The 27,078-nt window shown below is 49.3% G+C and overlaps 1 protein-coding gene across 1 annotated transcript; it reads left to right on the top strand.

The window, feature by feature from the left end:
* The first annotated feature begins 21,029 nt into the window (after window positions 1-21,029).
* Window positions 21,030-26,619, top strand: LOC119295130 (transcription termination factor MTERF15, mitochondrial-like). Its single transcript, XM_037573469.1, has 4 exons — window positions 21,030-23,739; window positions 23,821-23,918; window positions 25,174-25,249; window positions 25,353-26,619. The coding sequence occupies exon 1, from the start codon at window positions 21,150-21,152 to the stop codon at window positions 22,299-22,301; it is 1,152 nt and encodes a 383-aa protein (XP_037429366.1). The 5' UTR covers window positions 21,030-21,149; the 3' UTR covers window positions 22,302-23,739; window positions 23,821-23,918; window positions 25,174-25,249; window positions 25,353-26,619.
* Window positions 26,620-27,078: the final 459 nt, after the last annotated feature.

Here is a 27,078-nt window from a genome sequence, read left to right as displayed (position 1 = left end):
ACAGGGTCGTGCCATAAACTTGGCGTAGGCCGGTCGCCCAAACAGGGCGTGATATGGACTTTGGATTTTCACCACTTCAAATGTCAATGTCTCCGACCTGGAATCATGATCATCCCCAAAGGCCACTTCCAGAGCTATCTTACCAATGGGATATGCTGATCTGCCAGGCACTACATCGTGGAACACTGTATTAGACGGTTTGAGATTTTTATCTGTTAGTCCCATACGACGGAAGGTCTCATAGTACAGGATGTTAATGCTGCTCCCTCCATCCATGAGCACCTTGGTGAACTTATAACCTCCCACCTGAGGTGCCACCACTAGAGCCAGCTGACCCAGATTATCAACCTGGGGAGGGTGATCCTCTCTGCTCCATATGATTGGCTGTTCAGACCAACGTAGATAACGGGGTATGGCCGGTTCAATGGAGTTGATCGCCCACCTCTGAACCTTTCGGTCTCGCTTGTCCAAGCTAGTGGTGAAGACATGGTACTGCCCACTACTCAACTGCTTTGGGTTGCTCTGGTAACCTGACTGTTGCTGCTGTTGGTTGTAACCACCCTGGTGGTTCCGACTATTTTGACCATTACGTCCGACCGGATTACCATTAAATCCTGAACCGGAACTTCCTCCACCGTAACCCGGCCCGGATCCTGAGCCACCGCTAGATTCGTGATCATACCAGAAATTATTAGAATTCTTGAACTCCTGCATAATAAAGCAATCCTTCCAAAGGTGGTTTGCTGGCACCTCCTTCGTCCCATGTCTTGGACAGGGCTGGCTTAGCAGATAGTTTAGGCGGTCTGGGTTAGGGTTGGGCGCCCCATTACGGTTTTTCGGTTTACCCTTGCGTCGCTGGCCATTGTCCTGTGCGTTGGTATTAGCCACAAAATCCATGTTACCATCCGCTTTACGCTTGCCTCCACCACCATTGCCTGCCCAGTGATGCTGCTGACCTTTGGAGATGTTGTTCCTCTTTCCCTTCCCTGTCTTGTCATCATCAGATTCGGGATCCTTGGTACTATCAGAATCAGCATATTTCACCAAAGCAGCCATGAGGGTCCCCATGTCTGTGCAATGACGCCTCATCCATCCCAACTTCAGCTTCAGGGGCCCAAACCGGCAGTTGCCTTCTAGGGTTAATACTGCGGTGTCAGCGTTGATGCGGTATGAGGAGTGCAACACTTGTGAAACCCAGCGCACCCAATGAGTCGTTGATTCTCCTTCTTCCTAGACGCATGCAGCTAAGTCCACTATCGACATAGGCTGTTTACATGTATCCTTGAAATTGCTGATAAACCGGGCTCGTAATTGGGCCCATGAACTGATAGAATTAGCCGGCAAGCTTTTTAACCAAGTACGGGCCGTTCCTTCAAGCATCATGGTGAAGTATTTCGCACACGCCGCGTCATCCACATCAGCGTCTCCATGGCCATCTCATAGCTCTCCACCCATGTCTCTGGAGGCTGATCCGCCGTGTAATTTGGTACCTTGCGCGGGCCTTTGAAATCCTTGGGCAGGCGCACATTGCGTAAAGCGGGGATAAGGCAAGGCACCCCCAAAGAACTAGAAGTAACACCAGGTTCGGCCAAGGTGGTTGGACGAACCGGCATGAGTTGCCGAGCCTGATGCTGTGTGGCTAACTCGGCCTCCCTGCGCGCGGGGGGCCGGTCCACCACTCCCTGAGCGTTATCAGCACCACCCGCCGGGTTGTTGCCACGGGGTGCTCCACGTCATTCATTACTCGACACTGCTGGTTCATCCATATGTCTGCTATAGCTCCGGCTTGGACGGGGGGTCGAGTGGACACATTAGTGTCAGCTCTGTTACAAACCGGGACTAATGTGTAACACCCCGGATGTAATTTACCTAATATGTACTCCAACTCTTGCCGTTTTCGGCGCTAAGTTATTTTATTTTCTCGGGTTCAGGTTTTTGTCTCTATGTGTTTTTGTCATTGTCATGCATCTCATTTCATGTCATCATGTGCATTGCATTTGCATACGTGTTCGTCTCATGCATCCGAGCATTTTCCCCGTTGTTCGTTTTGCATTCCGGCGCTTCTATCTCCTCCGGTGGTCCTTTCTACCCTCTTTTCATGTGTGGGGGTTAAACATTTCCAGATTGGACCGAGACTTGCCAAGCGGCATTGGTTTACTACCGGTAGACCGCCTGTCAAGTTTCGTACCATTTGGACTTCGTTTGATGCTCCAACGGTTAACCGAGGGACCGAGAAGGCCTCGTGTGTGTTGCAGCCCAAAACCCCTCCAATTTGGCCCAAAAACCCTCCAAAATCCTCTCCATCATCTAGAGCATTCGATCACGATCGCGTGGCTGAAAACCGCACCTCATTTCGACTCTCCTAGCTCCCTCTATGCCTATAAATAGGTCCTCCGAAATCCACGGATTCTTCTTCCCCCGAAACCCTAGATCCATCTACCCCGCCGCCGCCGGACGAAACCTCATCGGACGGACATGTCCGCCCCCGCCGCTGACCACTCCTGACGCGCCACGTCACCGCCGCCGACCCGCGCGCCGCTGAGGCCCGCCGGGCCCAAGGCAGGCCCCCGCGGCCCGAGCTCCCCCGCGACCGCGCACGAGCGCCCGCCGCCTTCTTCCCCGGCGTCGTTCGCCGCCCGAGCTCCGGAGAGCTCCGGCGCCGCTCCGCCGTGCCGCCCCATCCCACCGGCCGCCGCCCCTCGACGCCGGCGAGCGCCCCGGTGCCGACCGGCCTCGCCTCCTCGCCTCCCAGCCCGGATCCGCGCCGCCCCGACCTCCACCTCTTCTCGGCGACGTCTCCGGCGAAGTTCCGGCGACCTCGGCTTCCGCGCGTGAACAGTGATCTCGGCCGGATCTGGATCTGAGTTGGGACGGTTGACTTTTTATCCCTTGAACCCTAATTGTTTTGCAATGTTCATTATGCTATATCTCTGCATCCGTAGCTCCGTTTTGGGCGTGTAGCATATCAAAATGTTCGCCTTAGAGAGTACATCATTTCATCTCATTGCATCATTTTTATTTGAGCTCATCTTGATGCCCGAAATGCTGTTGGAAGAGTGCTGTTTCAGTTAATTGTCAGATCTACTGCACCAAATAGCTATTTGTCAGTTTTGCCATGATTAATGTGTGCATGATATGCCCTTGAGCTCTACATGTGTTTTGTCATATGCTTTTCCATCTTTCCAGAGGTGCTATCCATGTATTTTTGTGATATGTGTGGTGACTAGCACAAGCTTGCAAAGTGGTGCATTCGTTAATGCTGATTTCAGGGACTTAGCAATTTCACTAAGTCCTTGATCTGTTTTTATCAATATGCTATATGTTCATGTTGTTTCCTAGTGATCCGTGCCTCTTTTGAGGATGATCAGTAAGGATGATTTGTTAATCTTGTGGTGCTCTATCCATCCATGTCTTTGTTTGCAATTATGGAGCACCCTAGCTTGAGTCAATCGAGCTCTACTTTTGCTATTTCGTGAATCTGGGCAGATTGTCTACTTGTTAGCGATTTTGCCGAGGATGTTGTTGTTGATCCGTGCATGCTATGTTGTTGTTCTTGCCATGTCTCGCTTGTATAATGTGCATTCTTGGTGGGTGTATGCTTAGTTTGTCATGCCTTGCTCTGTAGTGAGTGCATCGAGCTCGTGAACATGCCTACTCGCTAAGATATTTGCATGCTCTAGTTTTTCACTAAGTCTGAGATCTGATTATGTTTTTGCCATGTCCACATGCTTGCAATGGTATTTTCTGATCCCTTTTGGCTCAAGGTCACTAAGGTACTTTTGTTAAGCTCTTTGAGTAGCTCCATGCCATGCCTTGCTTTGCCATGTTAAGTTCCTGTAGCATATATTTTTCTTGCTCCAAAGTGTGCTACCTGATCTGAAATTCTAGGCTTGTGTTAATTTCACAAAGTCTGAAATCTGTTTACCAATTGCACTTTTGCCATGCTTGTTTGAACCTGTTAATGGATGAATTGGCCGTAGCTCAGTGTTCATCTTTTGTCAAGCATTATGAATGGATCCCTGCCATGTATTTTGTTGCCATGTTTGAGTGTTGTAGCATGTTTAATTTGTTGCATTTAGATGGTTACTTGTTGTTTATCGCAGACCGGTGCCATATTTGTTTTGCTTGCCATTTCCAAACCGTGCATCCGATTCCGGTGATCTTTATATCGATTTCAACCGAAATCACCTCAACTTTCCAGTGGCACACTTGGTTTTCTAGGTTGAGGCCAGGTTCAATCATTCTTTTCCAAATCATGCATATGCATCGCATACCGCATCCCGCATATCATACCATGTTCATGTGTTGTTTGTTTACTATGTTGTGTGCTTCTTTCCAAGTTGAGGCCAGGTTCTTTCATTCCTTTTAAAATCTTGCATATGCAACACATATCGCATCCCGCATAGCATACCATGTTTGCATCATGCTGTTTGAGCTTTGCACGTGGTTGATTGTGTCCTTTTTGTTTGTCTGCCTTGTTTGGGTAGAGCCGGGAGACGAGTTCGCTAATGAGGAGCCCGTTGAGTTTGCTTTCGAGGATCCAGTCAACTCTGACAACTTTGCAGGCAAGATGATCATACCCTCGAAATCACTTCTATCTTTGCTTTGCTAGATGCTCGCTCTTTTGCTATGCCTATGCTACGATGCCTACCACTTGCTTATCATGCCTCCCAAATTGCCATGTCAAACCTCTAACCCACCATGTCCTAGCAAACCATTGATTGGCTATGTTACCGCTTTGCTCAGCCCCTCTTATAGCGTTGCTAGTTGCAGGTGAAGATTGGAGATCGTTCCTTATTGGAACATTATTTTCTTGTTGGGATGTCACTATATTATCTTGTTATCTTAATGCATCTATATACTTGGTAAAGGGTGGAAGGCTCGGCCTTTTGCCTAGTGTTTTGTTCCACTCTTGCCGCCCTAGTTTCGTCATATCGGTGTTATGTTCCCGGATTTTGCGTTCCTTACGTGGTTGGGTAATAATGGGAACCCCTTGACAGTTCGCCTTGAATAAAACTCCTCCAGCAATGCCCAACCTTGGTTTTACCATTTGCCACCAAGCCTCTTTTTCCCTTGGGTTTCCGGAGCCCGAGGGTCATCTTATTTTAACCCCCCCCCCCGGGCCAGTGCTCCTCTGAGTGTTGGTCCACCTCGTCAGCCGCCGGTGACCACCAGGGGCAACTCTGGGCTGGCCTACCGGAAGTTTGGACAATCTGAGTGTGCCCTGAGAACGAGATATGTGCAGCTCCTATCGGGATTTGTCGGCACATTCGGGCGGTGTTGCTGGATTTGTTTTAACTTGTCGAAGTTGTCTTGTAGAACCGGGATACCGAGTCTGATCGGAATGTCTCGGGAGAAGGTTTATCCTTCGTTAACCATGAGAGCTTGTCATGGGCTAAGTTGGAACTCCCCTGCAGGGATTTGAACTTTCAAAAGCCGTGCCCGCGGTTATGGGCAGATGGGAATTTGTTAATGTCCGGTTGTAGATAACTTGAACCTTAACTTAATTAAAATGAATCAACTGTGTGTGTTACCATGATGGTCTCTTCTCGGGGGAGTCCGGGAAGTGAACACGGTGTTGGAGTAATGTTTGCCGTAGGTTGTTCTCTAGTTCTTCGTTCGCGCTTTGCCTTCTCTTCTCGCTCTCTTTTGCAAATAGGTTAGCCACCATATATGCTAGTCGCTTGCTGCAGCTCCACATACTACCTTGCCTTTACCTATAAGCTTAAATAGTCTTGATCGCGAGGGTGCGAGATTGCTGAGTCCCCGTGGCTCACAGATTACTTCCAAACCAGATGCAGGGCCCAATGACTCCGTTCCAGATGAGGCGCTTGAGCTCAAGTGGGAGTGTCGGTGTCAAAACCGGCGGATCTCGGGTAGGGGGCCCCGAATTGTGCGTCTAGGCCGGATGGTAACAGGAGGCAAGGAACACGATGTTTTACCCAGGTTCGGGCCCTCTCGATGGAGGTAAAACCCTACGTCCTGCTTGATTAATATTGATGATATGGGTAGTACAAGAGTAGATCTACCACGAGATCAAGGAGGGTAAACCCTAGAAGCTAGTCTATGGTATGTTTGTTGTATGATGAAGTTGTCCTACGGACTAAAACCCTCCGGTTTATATAGACATCGGAGAGGGTTAGGGTTACACAAAGTCGGTTACAATGGTAGGAGATCTTGAATATCCGCATCGCCAAGCTTGCCTTCCACGCCAAGGAAAGTCCCATCCGGACACGGGACGAAGTCTTCAATCTTGTATCTGCATAGTCCTGGAGTCTGGCTGAAGGTATAGTCCGGCTACCCGAACACCCCTAATCCAGGACTCCCTTAGTAGCCCCTGAACCAGGCTTCAATGACAACGAGTCCGGCATGTAGATTGTCTTCGGCATTGCAAGGCGGGTTCCTCCTCCAAATTCTTCATAAAAGTTTGTAAACACCAAGAGTAGTGTCCGGCTCTGCAAAATAAGTTTCCACGCATTGCCACAGAGAGAATAATATTAACACAAATCTAATCTGCCGACGTATTCCGCAGCGTGACATCACACTACAGCCAAGCCTTTATTCGAATCGTTTTCACTTTTCCACCTCAGCGTGTTTTGTGAGGCGGTTTCCTTGGCACGTCTTGTCAAAGTAGAGATCGTGTCCCCCATTTACGATATTCTCATCAATACGGACATGGGTAACCCAACCGCACCATTTATCACGGGGCTTGGGAGGCAAGCAAGTTTTACTAGACTGGTGGGGACGCACAGTCGCATCCGCCCATATAAGGGGATAAGGATCCACCTTTTTACCTACGCCTTGTTCCTCCTTTGCCTATCCATCTTCTGCGCACCCGAGCTCCAGCGCCCGAGCCCGCACTTCCTACATCAACCTTCTCCAACAATTCCGGAGCAGGAGGCAAGTGGATGGTCTCCTCCGTCATGGAGGGCCATGTCAAAAAGCTCAGGAAGGCCGGATACCTGTCCAAAGACATTGCGCACCGGCTTCCTGAGGAGGGGCAGCTTCTCCCCACCCCAAGGCCCCATGAGAGGGTAGTATTTCTTCCCCACTTCCTCCGTGGACTGGGTTTTCCTCTCCACCCATTCGTCCGCGGGCTCATGTTCTACTATGGCCTAGATTTCAACGATCTGGCCCCGAACTTCATCCTCAATATCTCGGCGTTTATCGTCGTGTGCGAGGCTTTCCTCTGCATCTGCCCCCATTTCGGCCTCTGGATCAAGACCTTCAACGTCAAGCCAAACGTGGTGCGCGGTAACCAGGCGGAGTGCGGAGGTGCCATGGCGGGCAAAATAGCCAACGTCCTATGGCTCGAGGGCTCCTTTGTGGAGACCTTGAAGGGGTGGCAGTCAGGGTGGTTTTACATCACCGAGCCACGCGATCCGAAGTGGATCGCAGCCCCTGAATTCCGATCCGGACCCCCTACACAGCTCACGTCCTGGAAGGAGACGGGCATGTCGTGGGGCGACGAAGAAGAGGTGACCGGACTGCAAAAGTGCATCCAGTCCCTGGTGAACAAGCAGCTCAAGCTTGTCAACATAGTCCAGGCCATGCTCGTTCGCCGGATCCTTCCGTGTCAAGAACGGGACTTCAATCTGTGGGAGTTCACCCCGGCGCAGCACCGAACTCTGAGCAGGCTCTTCGACACGATGTACGAAGATGTCTGGAAGGGGTTAACCAAAGGCGCCGAGGCTCCCACATCCGCCTCCGAAGACCGCGGATTCAGCTCGCAGCGTCCTGCTGGCGAGGTAAAATATTTTCATCTTTTACAGGATGTTAAGTTTCTTCATAGTTTGACTCTATGCGGGATCTAAACTACCTCACCTTTGACAGGATTGGCAGGTGAAGTCCGGACTGATTAACTTTCCGGCTCCCTTGCCTGAAGACCCAGCCCCTGCTCTCCTTGTGAAGCTGCTGGTTCCGGCACCTTATGTGGTGCCGGAGAAGAAGGCCACGGGGACTCAAAAGAGTTCCCGGCATATGGTGGTGACGGGCTCGTTGTCCGATGAGTCCAAGACGCACTCCTCCCGTGAAGATGAGGAGGAGGAAGAAGAGACCTCTCCCCCTCCAGCGGGGGGAGGAAAGAAGAGGAAGGCCGCCCCAGTAGGGGAGGCTGAAGGGTCTAAGAAGAGGAAAACCCCTCCGCCGGACTACGCCCCCGACGCCGACGAGGATGAAGAGGAGTGGCCGGACAGGGCCAAGCGTCCGGCGAAATCATAAGTGTTTGGATACCAGAGTAACTCATGATATTCCTTTTGTTGCGCAGCTTTCCCTAACGTCGAATATAATCATGTAGCCCGCCCAAGGACGGGCTCGACGAGTCGTCGAGCGGCTCCCTGGATTCCTCGGACGTGAATTCAGTTCCGCCCGCTGCCTCCCCCTATGCTGCGGATGACGCCGAAGTGGCGTCGCGACAAGCTCCGGGGCAAGAGGAGGTGGTCCAGGAGGAACCGCGAGGCGACCTCCCGGACTCCAGGAGTAAAGGGGACAAGACCCCCCAGGGCTCCAAGTCCGGCTTTAAGCCGGACACCGCGCTGGAATCATCAACGGTTCCGGACCGCGGCAGGCGAACTCCTGCCAAGAGGAGCAAGCCTATTGAGCTGGCGTCCTCCGTCCAACCGGAGGCGCCGGACAATCTGCTGGAGGTGCTTAAGGGCGCCTCCATCGACGAGGAGCACCGTACCATCATGAGTACGGTGGTCTAGAAGGTTCGGTCCGCCAAAAGCGGACTGACTGAAGCTTGTGCTAGCCTTCTAACAGGCTTCGAGGTAAGTAAAAAATATGTAAAAATATTACCGCATAGACAGTAGCCCCTGATGCTCTGTTTGGCGTTCGGAAAGAAAAGCCGAATAGAGGATCTATTAAATATCGCAGGAGTCTAACTAAAAAGGAGTCAATATACGTATGCAGGCTTCGCTGCTGGCCACCGCTGCACTGACTGCGGAGGTGGGTGCCCTGAAGTAGGGCCTTGAGCGGACTGAGCAAGAGCTCGGCCTTGCGAAACGGCAGCTCGAGGAGAAAGAAGGTAAGAGATACCTTATAGAAAAAATGCCTATAAGAAGACGCAATTGCAAAAAATGACAGGAGTACACTGCTTATTGTAGGGGCCACAACTGAGGTGGCGACCCTCAAGCAGGCGCTGTCCGAGGCCGAGAAGAAAGCGGCCACGGAGCGCACCGAGCGGGAGAAATTTGAGGCGCAGGTCGGCGGGGTGCAGCAAGAGCTTCAGGCTCTCATGAAGAAACATGAGAGTTTGGAGCTCGACTCGAAGACGCGAGCGTCCGAGCTTGCTGCGGCCCTTAAAACTGCCGAATCTGCCAAGACCGAAGCCCAGAATGCCCTCCAGGAATTGGATGCGGTGAAAAAGATCGCGGCGGGTAAGGCATTCTCTATGCAAAGTAGACATATAAAAGTAAACTACTTGTTACTTACCCGAATCCGGGGCTCTCCAGGGGCATTTGCAGATCTTCCCCGTAGCATATCCGATGCCGCTGCATTCTACCGAGCCGAGGAAGGCAGCTCGACAGAGAAGGTGTTCTGGTCTCAGTACGCTGAGGCCGGACACCCTGTGCCCTTGAGCGACCAGCTGAAGCAGCTGGTCGAGCTCCACAAGGTGGCCGAACAAGCCCTGAAGGGCTTCATAGTTCGGCTGTGGCCTAGAGAGGCCCTGCCTGGGAGCTACTTCGGACTGGTGCGGCGGCTGGTGGAGGCTTGTCCAAGGCTCGAGGTCATCAAGCGCTCCATCTGCATCGAAGGTGCCCATAGGGCCCTTGCCCGTGCAAATGTGCACTGGGGTAAGCTGGACGGTGAGAAGCTTGTGAGGGACGGGCCGCCGCCGGGGAAGGAGCATCGCAAGCCCGAGAACTATTACAAGGATGTTCTGGCTGGTGCCCGCCTTATAGCGGATGAATGTACCAAGGATGTAATTTTTGAATGAACTCGCTCGTGTTATCCCGTGCGCTGAAAACTTGTTCATATGCGCTAAGCAATGCTTGTTGAATTTAAAATATTACTTTCTGTGCGGCCGTTTATCAAAAAATTGAGAGATGGCCAGTCGTCGGCTTCTGCCCCCATGCCACTAGTGCTGGGGTGTTCGGGATAAACCTGAGCGCTCTTTTTCCCATGATTGGGTCCGTCGAGGGAGGCGCTCAGCACTACGAACAAGGCAATCGGACTATAATGCTTGAACACTCTCACTTAGCCATAGAACTCTATAATTTTAAATTTCGGCGAAGCCCCTAGTATTCGGAAGACCGAGTTCGGGGCACTATCCACGCCTTGGCCGGACAAAGCTGGTTCCTCGCTCGAAGCGGCATAAGTCTTTAAGGACTCGAAAAACCTCTCGAACAGCGACCGGTCTCTCGCCTCATCATGACAGTCAGTTTTAGCTTTCTCTACTGAGGTGCTTAGCCCAGCTTAACTGGGGCACAATGGCAGTAGTTCTCCTAGTGCTACCTTAGCCGATATAGCGGAACGTAAGGCACCAAAATATAGGAGTCGGGTAAACCCAACTATTGACCCAAATCATGATTCGGAGCCGATGCATATAGTGCTATAAGTTAGGGGTGCCGCACTTGTGAAAGTGTACAGACTTCTCACGACATATTGATGGGTACTGAAGCCCCTGGCGTATCTTTGCCGTACCACAGTGTACGGATGCAACATGTTATTAATAAACATATATATATAAAGAGGATAATGCAAAAAATAGACAAAAAGCTATGCATTGTTTATAGAAAGGCTGCTATGAAAGCGGAACGATACAAATAGTGCGATAAGCAAAAGAAATTGGACTATTTAACATGTCCTGGCCAGGGGCAGGCCGCGGAATTGTATTAAAAAACAGGTATACTGCTCGCAATAGAGACCACCTGGGAGTTCCATAATGCGGCGTGGCTTGTCCGCTTTCCTGGATCTTGCATCGTTTGTGCGGCAATTGAATTGCCGAATGGGTCATCCGAAGTATGGAGTCCTGAGAGTAAGAGAAAAAAAAAGAAAAAAAGGAATCCAGCAGCCCCTGGTGCGGTTTAAGCCGTATTTCGGGCGTGCCGTGATAGTGCCCCTTCCCCTGTGCCCATGGTATTTCAAGAGCGTAGTTATGTACGCGAAGCACTGGTTTCGCTATATCGCGAGGGCTAGGATTGGGGCCGCATTGCTACGCTAGCTTAGAACGTGCCATGCAGTCTTGTTATAGGGTACTCCGGGCACGCTTGACAGTGTCCGGCTTTTTGAAGGCCGAACTGGAGAACTGCCTAGAGAGGCTGCTTTGTATTTCTGCTGCGAGCGCTGCCGTGTGCTCCTCCGTTCGGAGGCGTTCAGTGTTCCCATTGACCGTGATTACTCCTCTAGGGCCTGGCATCTTGAGCTTGAGGTATGCATAGTGCGGCACCGCGTTGAATTTTGCGAATGCGGTTCGCCCGAGCAGTGCGTGATAGCCACTATGGAACGGGACTATGTCGAAGATTAACTCCTCGCTTCGGAAGTTATCCGGAGATCCGAAGACCACTTCCAGTGTGACTGAGCCTGTACAGTTGGCTTCTGCACCTGGTATAATGCCTTTAAAGGTCGTTTCAGTGGGCTTGATCCTCGAGGGATCTATGCCCATTTTTCGCACTGTATCCTGGTAAAGCAGGTTCAGGCTGCTGCCGCCGTCCATGAGGACTCTTGTGAGATGAAATCCGTCAATGATTGGGTCTAGAACCAATGCGGCGAAGCCGCCATGGCTGATGCTAGTGGGATGGTCCCTTCGATCAAAGGTGATCGGGCAGGAGGACCATGGTTTGAACTTTGGGGCGACTGGCTCCATCGCATATACATCCCGTAACGCATGCTTCCGCTCCCTCTTGGGTATGTGGGTTGCGTATATCATGTTCACCGTCCGCACTTGCGAGGGAAATCCCTTCTGTCCACTGTTGTTCGGTGGCCTGGGCTCCTCCTCGTTGTCGCTATGCAGCCCCTTGTCTTTGTTTTCGGCTCTTAACTTGCCTGCCTACTTGAACACCCAACAATCCCTGTTGGTGTGATTGGCTGGCTTTTTGGGGGTGCCATGTATCTGGCACGAGCGGTCGAGTATTCGGTCCAAAGTGGACGGGCCCTGAGTATTTCTTTTGAATGGCTTTTTCCGTTGACCAGATTTGTAGCCTCAGAATCCGGCATTAACTGCCGTATCCTCGTCGCTGTCGCTGTTAACGTGGCGCTTTTGTTTGTTCCGACGCGACCTGTTGCTTTTGTCCTTGGTATTCGAATTACCAAGGTTCTTGGTTAAATTGTTGCTGCGAGCTAGCCAGCTGTCTTCTCCCACGCAAAAGTGGGTCATGAGTGTCGTGAGGGCTGCCATAGATTTCGGCTTTTCCTGTCCTAGGTTCCGGGCAAGCCACTCGTCACGGATATTATGCTTGAAGGCCACTAAGGCCTCTGCGTCCGGACAGTCGACTATCTGGGTTTTCTTTGTTAGGAACCGTGTCCAGAATTGCCTGGCCGATTCCTCTGGCTGCTGAATTATGTGGCTTAGGTCATCAGCGTCCGGTGGTCGCACATAAGTGCCCTGGAAGTTATCAAGGAATGCAGCTTCCAGGTCCTCCCAAGAACTGATTGAGTCTACTAGCAAGCTGTTAAGCCAATGCCGGGCCGGTCCCTTAAGTTTGAGTGGGAGGTATTTGATGGCGTGTAGATCATCACCGCGGGCCATGTGGATATGAAGGAGATAATCCTCGATCCATACCACAGGATCTGTTGTGCCATCGTACGATTCGATGTTTAAGGGTTTGAAGCCCTCAGGGATTTTATGATCCATTACATCATCTGTGAAGCATAGTGGGTGTGTGGCGCCTCTGTATTGGGCTATATCGCGATGCAGCTCGAAGGGGCTTTGTCTGTTGAGTTCGGCCCGGCCGGATTTATTGCATCCAGAGTGACGATCATCGTCACGTGCCGTGGGGCGCCTGTGCGATCCGTAGATCGATCTTGTTTGCCTTGCCTTGTCCTCCAGTATGTCATGCAGGTCGGGCGCATTTTCCCGTGCCTTAGTATGCTTGACGCGGCGTCGGGGCATGGCTTGAGTGGAGGGCCAAGAGGCCTCTCTGTCGTGTCCACGAGGTGGCCGGTCGGCCATGTCATGCGCTGGTGATGTAGGTGCTTCCTCCTCTAGTCGGGGTAGCAGCCTGCGCTTTCGGTAACTCTTGGAGGTGCGTTCGAGTTCATACTCTTCGGCCGCAAGGACTTCAGTCCATCTGTCAGCTAGCAAATCCTGATCAGCTCTAAGCTGTTGTTGCTTTTTCTTGAGGCTGCTTGCCATGGCCATAAGCCTGCGTTTAAAACTCTCTTGTTCGGCGAGATCCTCTGGCATGACGAACTCGTCGTCATCGAGGCTTGCCTCGTCTTCGGAGGGAGGCGTATAATTATCGTCCTCAACCTCTTGGTCCACCGCCCTCTCATGAGGGTTGGCTTCTCTGTCCTACTGTGCTGAATCTTGCTAGAGGGGGTGCTCTTCAGTGCTATCCGAAGTAGTATTATCTCCCGTGTCGGAATCACCATTTTTGCTTTGGCGGGATTTAGAGCGGCGCCGCTGACGCCGGCGCTTGGGCTGTTTCTTGGAGGTATCGTCCCCTGATGTTCCATCGCCATCTCCATCCTTTGGAGTGTCCACCATATATATGTCATATGACGAGGTGGCCTTCCAGCGCCCTACAGGTGCTAGTTCTTGTTCGTCTCCTGCATCGTCGTCCATGCCGTCGATGTCTTCCGAGTCGAAGTCAAGCATGTCGGTTAAGTCGTCGACAGTGGCTACGAAGTTGGTGGTGGGTGGGTTTTGAATTTCCTCATCATCCGTATCCCAACCTTGCTGACCGTAGTCCGGCCAGGGCTCTCCTGATAAAGAGAGGGACTTTAGAGAATTCAGGATGTCGCCGAAGGGCGAGTGCTGAAAGATGTCAGCGACAGTGAACTCCATTATCGGCGCCCAATCGGATTCGATCGGCAGGGGTGCGGGGGGCTCGGAGTTCGGAGAGGAATCCGACTCCTCGGAGTGCGGGGCTGGAGTTCGGCTCGATCGCCTCTGAGATTGCAGCCCCTGAGGCAGCATCCAACCGCTGATCCTCGATCGGCGCAGTAGGCTCCGAATCAATGGTCGGAACCGATGCGTGTGCGGCCTCCAAGGCGCTGTTCGGCGGCAGAGCTATATCATGCCCATCGAGACAGTGCGGCGCGCTTGGCTGTGGCTCGAATCCATCGAAGATCAAGTCCCCGCGGATGTCAGCCATGTAGTTTAGGCTTCCAAACCTGACCTGATGGCTAGGGGTGTAGCTTTCGATCTGCTCAAGGTGGCCAAGCGAATTGGCCCGCAGTGCGAAGCCGCCGAAGACGAAGATCTGTCCGGGGAGAAAAGTCTCACCCTGGACTGCATCGTTGTTGATGATCGAAGGAGCCATCAGGCCTAAAAGAGACGACACAGAGGAACTCTCAATGAAAGCACCAATGTCAGTGTCAAAACCGGCGGATCTCGGGTAGGGGGTCCCGAACTGTGTGTCTAGGCCGGATGGTAACAGGAGGCAAGGAACATGATGTTTTACCCAGGTTCGGGCCCTCTCGATGGAGGTAAAACCCTATGTCCTGCTTGATTAATATTGATGATATGGGTAGTACAAGAGTAGATCTACCACGAGATCAAGGAGGCTAAACCCTAGAAGCTAGCCTATGGTATGATTGTTGTATGATGAAGTTGTCCTACGGACTAAAACCCTCCGGTTTATATAGACACCGGAGAGGGTTAGGGTTACACAAAGTCGGTTACAATGGTAGGAGATATTGAATATCCGCATCGCCAAGCTTGCCTTCCGCACCAAGGAAAGTCCCATCCGGACACGGGACGAAGTCTTCAATCTTGTACCTTCATAGTCCTGGAGTCCGGCTGAAGGTATAGTCCGGCTACCCGAACACCCCCTAATCCAGGACTCCCTCAGGGAGTTCGACGAAGACTCACACCGTTACTATGTGTCTTTCCCCGATGATCAGTAGTGGTGCCCAGTTGGGGCGATCGGGACCGTGTCGCATGTTGGGTTGATCTTTTATTTTGGTACCGTAGACGGACCATGAGTGATTGGTTGATGTAATGCTATTTATGTACTTTGTTTGACGTGGCGAGTGTAAGCCAACTATGTACCTTTCCCCTTATTATCTATTTACATGGGATGTTGTGAAGATTACCTTACTTGCGACATTGCTTTCAATGCGGTTATGTCTCTAAGTCGTGCTTCGACACGTAGGAGATATAGCCGCATCAAGGGCGTTACAAGTTGGTAATGAGAGCCTTCCCCGACCTTAGGAGCCCCCACTGCTTGATCATTTTTAGCAGCCGTTGTTGAGTCTAAAAAAATGTTTTGAGTCATTTAGGATTTATATATCAAAGAGTTTAGGAATTCTTTTAACTCCCCAATCCCTTCATCGCTCTGGTAAGGCATCCTGACGTAGAGTTTTGACTCTTCTCTTCTCAAATTTCACTAAAAAAATTTGGGATCACGCGGGTATCTTGGAATCGTTCCGATCGATTTGTGACGAGAACATTGTTCTTGGTGCCTCCTGTCTTTAGGGGTCGTTGCAGTGTCCCGGGGAGTTGAGCTCCGAGGTGTTGTCGTCATAATTTTATCGTTGCAGTTCTAGAAAACCTGAGTTTAGTTCGCCGACATCGAAAATCTCTTTTATGCAGTTGTTGGTGAGATAACCTCGACGCCACCCAGTTCTGGGGCGGGAGTTCGAGAGTATTGCCATAACTTGTATAACGGATGCTTTTCGAAGGTTGAGGTAGACGATTTCCGAAGTTTCTCTCGGTTATGTGTTGAAGGATGGATACAGCTGGATGTAGGATTTGCTAGATTTGGGTGAGATATTATGCTTCCCCTGTATCCCCAACACCTGATTGCATAACCGGAAAGGTTCGAGAGTTTCATAGGTGGGAATTCTTGTAGCTCTAGTTCTTCTTCCACGGATATTTGGTTTGAGATTGGGTGATCTTTACCGAGTATTCGTTCTTGCTCCGTACCTTGTTGATTTTATTCCTCTACCTAAATTCTAAGTGGCTTCTCAAGTTATGGATATGTGACCATTTCAATTGGAATGCATTCGTTCATTTTGTTCGGATGTGAAGACTATATGTTGCAATTTCAACCCGTTTGGTTCAGCTTCAATATTTATCTGTCAGTGTGCTAATAGATGTCAACCTCTTTAGGATGGCTCCTCCAACGCGCATGACTCCGAATCCTGATCCGCCACCACCACCTCCTCCTCCGGAGGCATGGTGTACTGCCCCGAGACCGATGTGACAGGTGTCGTGCAGTTATTCGATGTTGTTGCGTTGTCATTGCTTGCATGTCATGCATTGCATATCATGTTATCATGCGCATTTCATTTGCATACATGTTTGTCTCATGCATCCGAGCATTTTCCCCGTTGTCCGTTTTGCATTCCGGTGCTCCGTTCTCCTCCGGTGGTCAATTCTACCTTTCTTTCGTGTGTGGGGATTAAACATTTCCGGATTGGACCGAGACTTGTCATGCGGACTTGGTTTACAACCTGTAGACCGCCTGTCAAGTTTCGTGCCATTTGGACCTCGTTTGATACTCCAACGGTTAGCTGAGGGACCGAAAAGGCCTCGTGTGTGTTGCAGCCCAACACCCCTCCATTTTGGCCCAAAAGGCACCTAAACCATCTCCATCATCTCGGTCGTTCGATCACGATCGCGTGGCTGAAAACCGCACCTCATTTGGACTCTCCTAGCTCCCTCTACCTATATATATGTGGCCATCCCCAAAATTTTCGCGGATGAACCCTAGCCATCTTCCTCCCCGCGCCACCGGACATGTCCGTCCCGCCGCTGGACGTGTCCACCGCGTCGCGCCACCTCAGCCCAGCCGCTCTCTCTCTCCTCAGCCCTGCCGCCGGCCCGCGCGGCCCGGATCAGGCCCGCGGGGCCCATCTCCTCGCGCCGCCGCCTGTCGGTCGCCGCCGCCGCCCGGGGTTCTCGCCTCCCCGCGCCTGCTTGCCCGAGCCGCCACCATCGCCGGCGCCGCCTTGCGCCGTCCCGACAGCCGCCGGAGCCGAGCTCCCTCGCCGCCGTTGCGCCGCGCCGCGCCGCCGCTCTCGGCTTCCGTGCGTGCGCCGCCACAGAGCACCTCGCCGGTGCAGCAGCTCCGGCCACCCCGGCCGCATCGCCTCATCACCTCGCGGCCATCTTCCCCAACTCCGGCGAGCTCCACGGTCGTCCTCGTCATCCGCGCCAACCTGGACCAGATCCACCACTTCCCCGATCCAAACACCCTCGCCCAGATCCGGATCCCTCCGTCCCGTACCACCTCGTCCCGGTTTGACTTTTTCCGGAGGTATAATTTTCACTAAGTCCCGAGAATCCTAGATCCAAGTGCTTATGTTCGTGGCCTCATAACTTTGCATCCGTAACTCCGATTTGTGCATATAGCATATCAAAATGTTCATCTCACAGAGTACATCATTTCATTCCATTGCATCATTTTCATTTGAGTTCATCTTGATGCCCGAAATGCTGTTAGAAGAGGGTTACTTGAGTTAATTGTCAGATCTGCTACTCCATATTAGACATTTGTCATTTTTGCCATGATTATTGTGTGCATGATATGCCCTGATGCTCTACATATGTTTTGTTAAGGGTTTCGTCATCTTTCCAGAGGTGCAACCCATGTATTTTTGTGATGTGTGTGGTGTCTAGTGCAAGCTTGCAAAGTTGTGCACTTGGTAATTCTGTTTTCAGGGACTTAGCATTTCCACTAAGTCCTTGATCTGTTTATCTCATGATGTCATATGTTCATGTTGTTTCCTAGTGATCTGTGCCTCTTTTGAGGATGATCAGTAAAGGAGTTTTGTTAATATTGTAGTGCTCTATCCATCCATGTCTTTGTTTGCAATTATGGAGCACCCTAGCTTGAGTCAATCGAGCTCTACTTTTGCTACTTTGTGAATCTGGGCAGATTGTCAACTTGTTTGCAATTTTGCCGGTGATGTTGTAGTTGATCCGTGCATGCTATGCTATTGTTCTTTCCATGTATAGCTTGAATTTTGTGCCTTATTGATGGATGTATGCTTGTCTTGTCATGACTTGCACCGTAGTGAGCGCATCGATCTCGTAAACATGCCTACTTGAGTTATATTTCAGCATGCTCCAGTTTGCACTAAGTCTGAAAACTGATTATGTTTTTGCTATGTTCGCGTGCTTGTTAGTATATTTTCTGATCCCTTTTGGCTCAAGGTCACTAAGGGACTTTTGTTAATCTATTTGAGTAGCTCCATGCCATGTTTTACTTTGTCATGTTCAGGTCCTGTAGCATGTTGTTTTGTTGCTCCGAAGAGAGCTACTTGGTCTGAAATTCCAGACAAGTGTTAATTTCACTAAGTCTGAGATCTGTTTACCATTTGCGTTTTTGCCATGCTTGTTTGAACCTGTTAATGGATGAATTGGCCGTAGCTCAGTGCTAGACTTTTGTTAAGCATCATGAATGCATCCCTGCCATGTATTTTGTTGTCATGTTTGGGTGCTGTAGCATGTTCATCTTATTGCATTTAGATGCCTACTTGTTGTAAATCGCAGACCGGAGTCATATTTGAACCGCTTGCCATTTCCAAACCGTAACTCCGTTTCCGGTGATCTTTATATCGTTTTCTAGCGATTTCATCTCATCTTTCCAGTGGCACACTTGGTTTTCCAAGTTGAGGCCAGGTTCATGTATTCCTTGTCCAATCATGCATATGCATCGCATACCGCATCCCGCATATCATACCATATTCATGTGTTGGTTGTTTACTATGTTGTGTGCTCTTTTCCGGTGTTTGCTTCTTCGGGTTGGTTCCGTTAACGTTGCGTTTGTGAGGACCCATTCGACTACGTCCGTTTATCTTCTTCATGGACTCGTTCTTCTTCCTTGCGGGATTTCAGGCAAGATGACCATACCCTCGAAATCACTTCTATCTTTGCTTGCTTAGTTGCTCGCTCTTTTGCTATGCCTATTCTGTGATACCTACCACTTGCTTATCATGCCTCCTATATTGTTGAACCAAGCCCCTAACCCACCTTGTCCTAGCAAACCGTTGATTGGCTATGTTACCGCTTTGCTCAGCCCCTCTTATAGCTTTGTTAGTTGCAGGTGAAGATTGAAGTTTGTTCCTTGTTGGAACATGGAGATGTTGTTCCTTGTTGGAACATGTTTACTTGTTGGGATATCACAATATATCTTATTTAATCAATGCACCTATATACTTGGTAAAGGATGGAAGGCTCGACCTTATGCCTGGTGTTTTGTTCCACTCTTGCCGCCCTAGTTTCTGTCATATCGGTGTTATGTTCCCGGATTTTGCGTCCCTTACGCGGTTGGGCTATAATGAGAACCCCTTGACAGTTCGCCTTAAGTAAAGCTCTTCCAGCAATGCCAACATTGGTTTTACCATTCGCCACCTAGCCTTTTCTTTCCCTTGGGTTCTGCAGACTCAAGGGTCATCTTTATTTTAACCCCCACCGAGCCAGTGCTCCTCTGAGTGTTGGTCCGACCGAGTAGACTGTGGGGCCACCTCGAGGCAACTTGAGGGTTGGTTTTACTCGTAGGATGTCTCATCTGAGTGTGCCCTGAGAAAGAGATATGTGCAGCTCCTATCGGGATTTGTCGGCACATTCGGGCGGTGTTGCTGCTTTAGTTTTACCCTGTCGAAATGTCTTGTTGTACCAGGATACCGAGTCTGATCGGAACGTCTCGGGTGGAGGTCTATTCCTTCGTTGACCGTGAGAGCTTGTGATGGGCTAAGTTGGGACACCCCTGCAGGGATTGAACTTTCGAAAGCCGTGCCCGCGGTTATGGGCAGATGGGAATTTGTTAACGTCCGGTTGTAGAAAACCTAAAGTCGACCCTAATTAACTTTTTCAAATTCATGGGCCATTATTCAAATTTTTGAATATTTTGTGCAATCATGCATGTGGACTAAGGAGAGGGATGAGATGGTCTTTGTGCCAAGGCCCGGTCTTGCGTTTTTAAGCTTATGACCAAAGTTTTAAAATAGTGGGCTATGGAAAATAACAGTCGAATTGCTAGTGTGATAAACCAATGCTACAACACGCTAAATGGAACTAAACAACTTAGTGGGATGCCCCTCCAAACGGTAAAGCGCCGTTATAGTCTCGAGATAGGCCGTTATTTAAAACTATGCTTAAGACCCACTCTTCAATGTAGGCTTTAGAAGCCTTAAGACCAACCTTACGTCCACATTGAAGATACCTAAGCTTGTGGCTACCCTTAAGAAGATTCTCTTAAGATCAACCTCCACAATATATAAAGCTAGCATAAGGGCTCCATTTTGCTTATGTCCTCCTTGCAACCAACATTATGGCTGCCCTAATGGGGCTCGACCGATCAGTGTTCATCATCACCACACCATTCTTCAAAGCCGTCGCCATTCGCCCGTGCTCTGCTTTGCAAGTTCATGATGATCCTACATATCACGATGGACAAATCAAGTAGCAAGATGAAGCTAGTTGCAGTCAAACATCACCAGCTAGTTCAGCTTCCATACATGTGCAACCTTTTCCCCCGCATTCTGTTTGTTGACGTTCTTCATCGCATTCAGGTGCTCAAGCTCAACAATGTCCTTTTTAGACGCATGCTCGCTGTGGTGATGCAGATGTGTGCTGTGGGTGGTCGAGCTAGGCGACTCAGGGCTCGTACTATTATTTGTTCTTTCGATCCCATAGAAGGTTGGAAGCAGATGAACAAATTCAAACTTGAGAAATTAAACTCATAACATATTACGAAACTCTAGTGGTATTCTGTTCAACGAACAATGTTACCTATAAGTATCTTTGCCATTGAATTGCTAGATGCAACGGCATCCTTGTTTTGTTGGGTCCATCCCAAATTCTTCACATTTTACTATGAGTATTTTGCTTGCAAAAAAGGGAAAAATCTGAGTTTTTGTAGATGTGAGTCGCTCTATTCCAGCCCATTTTCAGATGCGGGAGACACTGACGGGAGGGGCCACTTGGTCAGCTCAAGGTCGAGCCAGTCAACCAGACCACGCAAATCCACACTGCCCGCTCCCCCTCGCCGCCGGCGCCACCGCCACCGCGCCGCCGCCTACACCAGCACACCATGCTCCGCCTCCACAAGTGCATCCTCACCCAGCTGCTCCCTCGTACCTCTGCCTCCACCTCCCCACTCCACCGTCTCATCTCCGCCGCCGCGCCCGCCGCATCCCCAGGCCCCAGCTTCGCCGTGGAGGACTACCTCGTCGCCACCTGCGGCCTCACCCGAGCGCAGGCGCTCAAGGCCTCCACGAAGCTCTCCCACCTCAAGTCGCCAGCCAATCCCGACGCCGTCCGCTCCTTCCTCGCCGGTCTCGGCCTCTCCACCGCCCACGTCGCAGCGCTCGTCGCCAAGGACCCCAAGTTCCTCTGCGCAAGCGTGGAGAGGACCCTGGCTCCCGTCGCCGTCGGGCTCGCCGGCCTCGGCCTCTCGCGTCCCGGAGTCGCGCGGCTCGTCTCGCTCGCCGGCGAGTTCTTCCGCGGCAGATCCGTCGCCTCGAGGCTGGCCTACTTCCTCTTCCTCTTCGGCTCCTACGAGGACCTCCTCCGGGTGCTCAAGCACAGCCCCAATCTCCTCGGATGCGACCTCGACCGGGTCATCAAGCCCAACGTCGCCTTCCTGCGGGAGTGCGGGCTAGGTGCTTGCGATATTGTCAGGCTGTGCAACCGTGTGCCATGGCTGCTCGGCAATAACCCGGAGCGCGTCCGGGCGATAGTGGCGTGCGCCGAAGGGCTCGGTGTGCCCCGTGGATCGGGGATGTTCGGGCAAGCGCTGCAAGCTGTCGCATTCCTCACCCAGGAGAAAATCACCGCCAAGGTCGAGCACTTGAAGAAGATGTTCCGGTGGTCGGATGCCGAGGTGGGCATTGCTGTTTCTAAGGCTCCGGCGGTGCTGCTGAAGGCCAAAGAATCGCTGCAGCGCAGGTCCGAGTTCCTCATCTCCGAGGTGGGGTTGGAACCTGCATACATTGCTTTTCGTCCAGCAATGCTCATGTACAGCTTGGAGGGCAGGATCAGACCCCGGTACTACGTTGTAAAGTTTCTCAAGGAAAATGGATTGCTAAATCATGACCGGGACTACTATAATACAATCGTGATCAGCGAGAAGGTATTTATGGACAAGTTCATATGCCCTCACAAGAAATCTGCACCGCACCTTGCTGAAGACTATGCAGCAGCTTGCAGAGGGGAAGTGTCCGTGAGATTCATATCTGCATGAACCAACAGCAGGGTGTTGAATTTTGAAAATGTGTACTGCACAATGAAGATTTCGCTCTGCCACCCAATAAAGGTTTCCTTGTTCTTTTTGTAACTATATGTTTTTTTCCTGCTATTGTATGTCCCCTGTTTTTTTGAATCTGTTGCATGCTACCTTAGAAGGGGAGCCTTGGCGCAGTGGTAAAGCTGCTGCCTTGTGACCATGAGGTCATGGGTTCAAGTCCTGGAAACAGCCTCTTACAGAAATGTAAGGAAAGGCTGCGTACTATAGACCCAAAGTGGTCGGACCCTTCCCTGGACCCTGCGCAAGCGGGAGCTACATGCACCAGGTTGCCCTTTTTTTTTTTGCATGCTACCTTAGTCGTTGCTAGCTCCTGATGAAACTGATACTTGCATTCCTTTTGAACTTCTTCATCCTCATTTAATGTTGACACAGTCCTCATGGTAAAATATATTCAATCGAATTTCTGAGGGCTTCATCTTGCGCCTTTTATACATACAATCCGTACATTGCTCGCCTTCAAGGGCTCATCTGCTGTCTTTAGATGACAAGTGCATAACTCCCAAGTATAGAGCTGTCATTTGTCGATGCCATTATTATATATAATAGTAACTGGAACCCACTAAATGATCAAAAGGCTTTCAAAGAATCAAAATAGAGTCACAACTCAAGTATCCAAGCATTTTTTGCTTATACACTCCTTTCACAAAGGAGGAGAAGTGGTTTGTGCTTGCAAAACAGGGCATGCTTACTGATAAGTGATAACTACTTCAAGGATAACACATAGCGTAAGCCATTCCTGGATCAGTTGCGGTGCATCATGTATTCATATTTCTTCACTAGACTAGTAGACTTGATGAGCTTCAGCATAACGACTGTGCAAGTAAAAGCTCTGAAAGAGACAACTTTATGGATAAAGTAATTTCAGAGCTCTTGACAAAATAAACCACAAATGTTGTGGGCGGCACCAAAATCGACTGTACATCCATATCAGAAGCTAATATCAGCTGGAAATTTTACCCAGAAAGATTAATGTAATAGATGAAAAAGAGGAAATGTGTGGATTGGATGGAGATCCATCTAATTTCTGGTTAAATTTACTAGAGGGAAAATGTGTGGATAGTCGAATTCGCTCTCTTGCCATGACATTGACTCACGAACTCGAGTCGGACTCATTCACTGCTGACCTTCTTTGAGGACCGTTCGTGTTGGAGCTATATATGTGAACCTCCCGAATCAAGCCATAAAATCTTGCAGAACATAGAAGAACCAGCCAAAGTTCGCGCTGACCAGAGGAAGCGTAGAAAGGTTGGCGAAATCACAAGTCCATCTTCAAAAGGTTCACCTGACAACAAGCACGATGGTATGTTGTTGCCTGAAAAGTATTCTACATCGAGTCCTGCTCTTCAACCACTGGATGACACACAACGAAAATTAGGTATCATGATCATGATCACAGAATATACATTCTGCTGCAGATATGCATATTAGATTGTTCTGATGCAATTTTGTTCTGAAGGGGTGGAAAAAAGGATAAGCACAACCAAGAATCTTCACTTCCAAGTTCCAACTAATAAGCAAGACTTGTCACAACTAATTATGGCCCTAAAATTGCTGGTATGAATTTTCTTAGTTCTGCTACTTCCTCGTTTTTCTTTTTCTTTCATCATGGCATGCTATTGTCAGGATGCATCGAAGTCACTTTTTATGCTTAGAATCCATTCTGCTAATGTACAGAAGGTTACACAAAGTGTACAGACTCGTTATTATCTGCATGCGAAAACACAAAACAAAAATCCCTAAACTGAATCTTGCCTTGTGCCTAAATGAAACTTATATAAAAAAAATGTCTAAATTGACTGCCAGTTTGTGCCCACAACTACATCTGGCAAATATTTTAAAGTGCAGTTATGTCAAGAACAGAACTATTCTAAGACTGAAACTTAACATTCAGAGAACTTTCAGTGGAACATGCACTTGAGTTTAGGGTTTTTATTACTTGGAAGGGGCACATAGGGTAAAGCACGCCTCTGGCGGCTAGGGTTTAACCCAGTTCAACAACATGATTCAAATGAAAGGACAAAGGGAGTTTTATAGCCATTACATTCAGGTAGCAAGTAAAAACAGAAGAAAGAAGAAAAGAGCAATCAGGCTGTTGCTGGGCGTTGAGCAGCGACCTCCGGGAGTCTCTGAAGCGCCGGATTCCTGATCACAGCCAAGGATAAAACCCATTTTCGAACTGGTATCTTTCGAGGAGAGCTGCCGATGCAAGATCGATGTCGACTGGGACCTCTAAAGCGCTGGAACATTGCAGGTGTCGATTACTTCAGTAAACTTCAGACATAATCCTGACAAGTTAGTCATGGACAAATGGAGTAACTAGTAACTAGTAATCAGATATTATATATGTCAGGTAGGCTATAAGTCGACACTTACCCTCAAGTCTCACGTAAGTCACAACTCAAGAGTAAATATTTAAAGCTTGTCTGACTCACCTTGACAAGGTTAAAAGTTGCACCGTAGAAGAGTTTTATGTATTAACACCCCAATTCTGGTATGTTCTCAAGAGCTTTTATATTTGCCTGTCTTGAGGACTGAGATCAGGGAAAAAATATTCTAACGTAGAAAAGAGCTGCTAAATCTGTCTGTCTGCAGTTCAGACATGCTCTGTTGCACTTTCGTAATTTAATCTGATATTCCTAATGATTATACATTCTTGGCATCTGCGTGAAACAATGATTTAGTACTGGAATATGGAAAAAATTCCCGATATTATTTGTAAACTTTTCTTTTGCTTTGCTCTAGCACTGTGTTTTCATGCTTACCTGACTAATGAGCATCTTGTATACTTTGCAAATGCAACATAATGTAGGAGCTATGGCTGAACAGTTGTTTGAACAGTTATTCCAGAGCCACTGGGCATACTGCACGCGTTCATCATAGCCTTGGTAAGACACCCACAAAGTTCTTGTATTTGTTATTTTCATATTTATATTTATCAAATATGTGAACGTTCTTTAATTATTTTCTGTGGTGTTGGCGTGCTGCCAGAGTCACTTGCCCTTGCTAGAAAAAGCTTGAACTGTGAGTGCAATGAAGAGCTTGCGGGGTTCATCTATGGAAAATTAAGGACCCTAAAGAAGAAGAAGAAAAATCCAAATAGAGCAATTGAAACTAACATCACGGGTCAACCAGTGTCAGTAGAGGACACCCAAATCTCATGGGAGGAGACCTCTACCAACTTGAGAAATGACCACATGTTCCAAAATAAGGAAATGGATAGTCATGGCAATTTCACAAATGGTGCACTACAAGAGGTCTCATCTGGTGTTGAACATATGATCTCAGGTGCAGGAACTTGTTTAAAGAAACTCACAGAGAATGCCATTTGTCAAATGATGAGCTTCCTAACATGATTGTGGAGAAAATAATAGAGTTAGTTGAAAGACAATGATCATGGCAATTTCACAAATGGTGCACCACGGGAGGTCTGCTGATTGTTGGTCCAAGCACAGCTTTAAATTCCGAGGATTGCACGCGGCTCTGCGGCAATGGGCGAACAGGAAAGGAAACCTGCACCTGCTGATCTCAAACAATAAGTTGGTGCCTGATTGCCTCAATGCGGTGGAAGAAAGGAGGCATTTATCTGACTCTGAGTTTCTTCTCCGTGTGCACGCAACAAGGAAGTTGGAGTCATTACTCAAATGGCAGCCCATGTACTGGAAACAGAGGTCCAAGCTTAATTGGTGCCGCAGCAATTATCATGCTAAAAGGAATTTTTTCGGAATCAAGCTAGTAAAGAGGGTGGGGTGGAGCATTTCGAGATTTCTGACAAGCTGAGAATTGCCATGGATTACTATCAGAATATCTTTGGGCGCTCATCCTCCTGCTCGCCTACTGTCAACCTTCTGTCAGTCTATGTGCAGGCAGAGCAAATTCATTTATCAGACCTTTGCACAGTGTTTATGTGGGAAGAAGATTTATGGGCTATTAAGTACAGTATTCTCCAAACAACAGGAGTCCAGGGCTGGATAGCTTCACCTATGACTTTTATAAAGCCATGGACATAGAGTTATTCTCGCTGCTGCAGTTCATTGAGATTTGGCAGACTGGAGTTTTGTCATCATCGCCGCTTGTGCTAGCTGCCTAAACATAGGGGACTATATTCAGTCAGCTTGTTGGTCAACATGATGATAAGGGGCATGTACAATGGTTGATAAGATATTCTTATCTTAAGTTCTGCATGTAATTTAGAGATGTCTACAATGGTTGTGAGATATGTTGTGCTAAGAGGTCATCTCTACAAGCCTTTTTCTTATGATCTCTCTCTCTCCTCCACCTCATAATTTATTTTATGTGGCATTTCTACGATAGAACCATTGTAGTACAAGCCCTAAGTGGTAGTGGTAGTGGTATGCTCATTTATTTAAGCACTAGTAGTAACTGAATGTTCCACAGAGCCTAAAAACTCCATATGTGCAGCCGCGCTCCTAGATCCTTATATGGAAAGTCCCGATTGCCATTTACCCTCTCCCAACACATCCCGAACCGTGCAGCTCAAGTTGGTGTTGTGAGGCCAATCAGCCACAGAAACGCAGCTGTCAGAGTGAGCCTCCTCTATGCCGACGATGCCTCCATAACCATGACACTTGGCAATGGTCACACTGCAAAAATTCTGTTGCCCCAAGCCTTTTAAAGCTTTCTACTCCCTCCGTTCCTAAATATTTGTCTTTCTAGACATTTCAAATGACTACTACATGCGGATGTATGTAGACAT

This window comes from Triticum dicoccoides, chromosome 1A (assembly GCF_002162155.2).
Source record: "Triticum dicoccoides isolate Atlit2015 ecotype Zavitan chromosome 1A, WEW_v2.0, whole genome shotgun sequence".
NCBI lineage: Eukaryota > Viridiplantae > Streptophyta > Magnoliopsida > Poales > Poaceae > Triticum > Triticum dicoccoides.
Note: the sequence above shows the minus strand (reverse complement) of the source record. Positions and strands in the feature narration are given on the sequence as shown.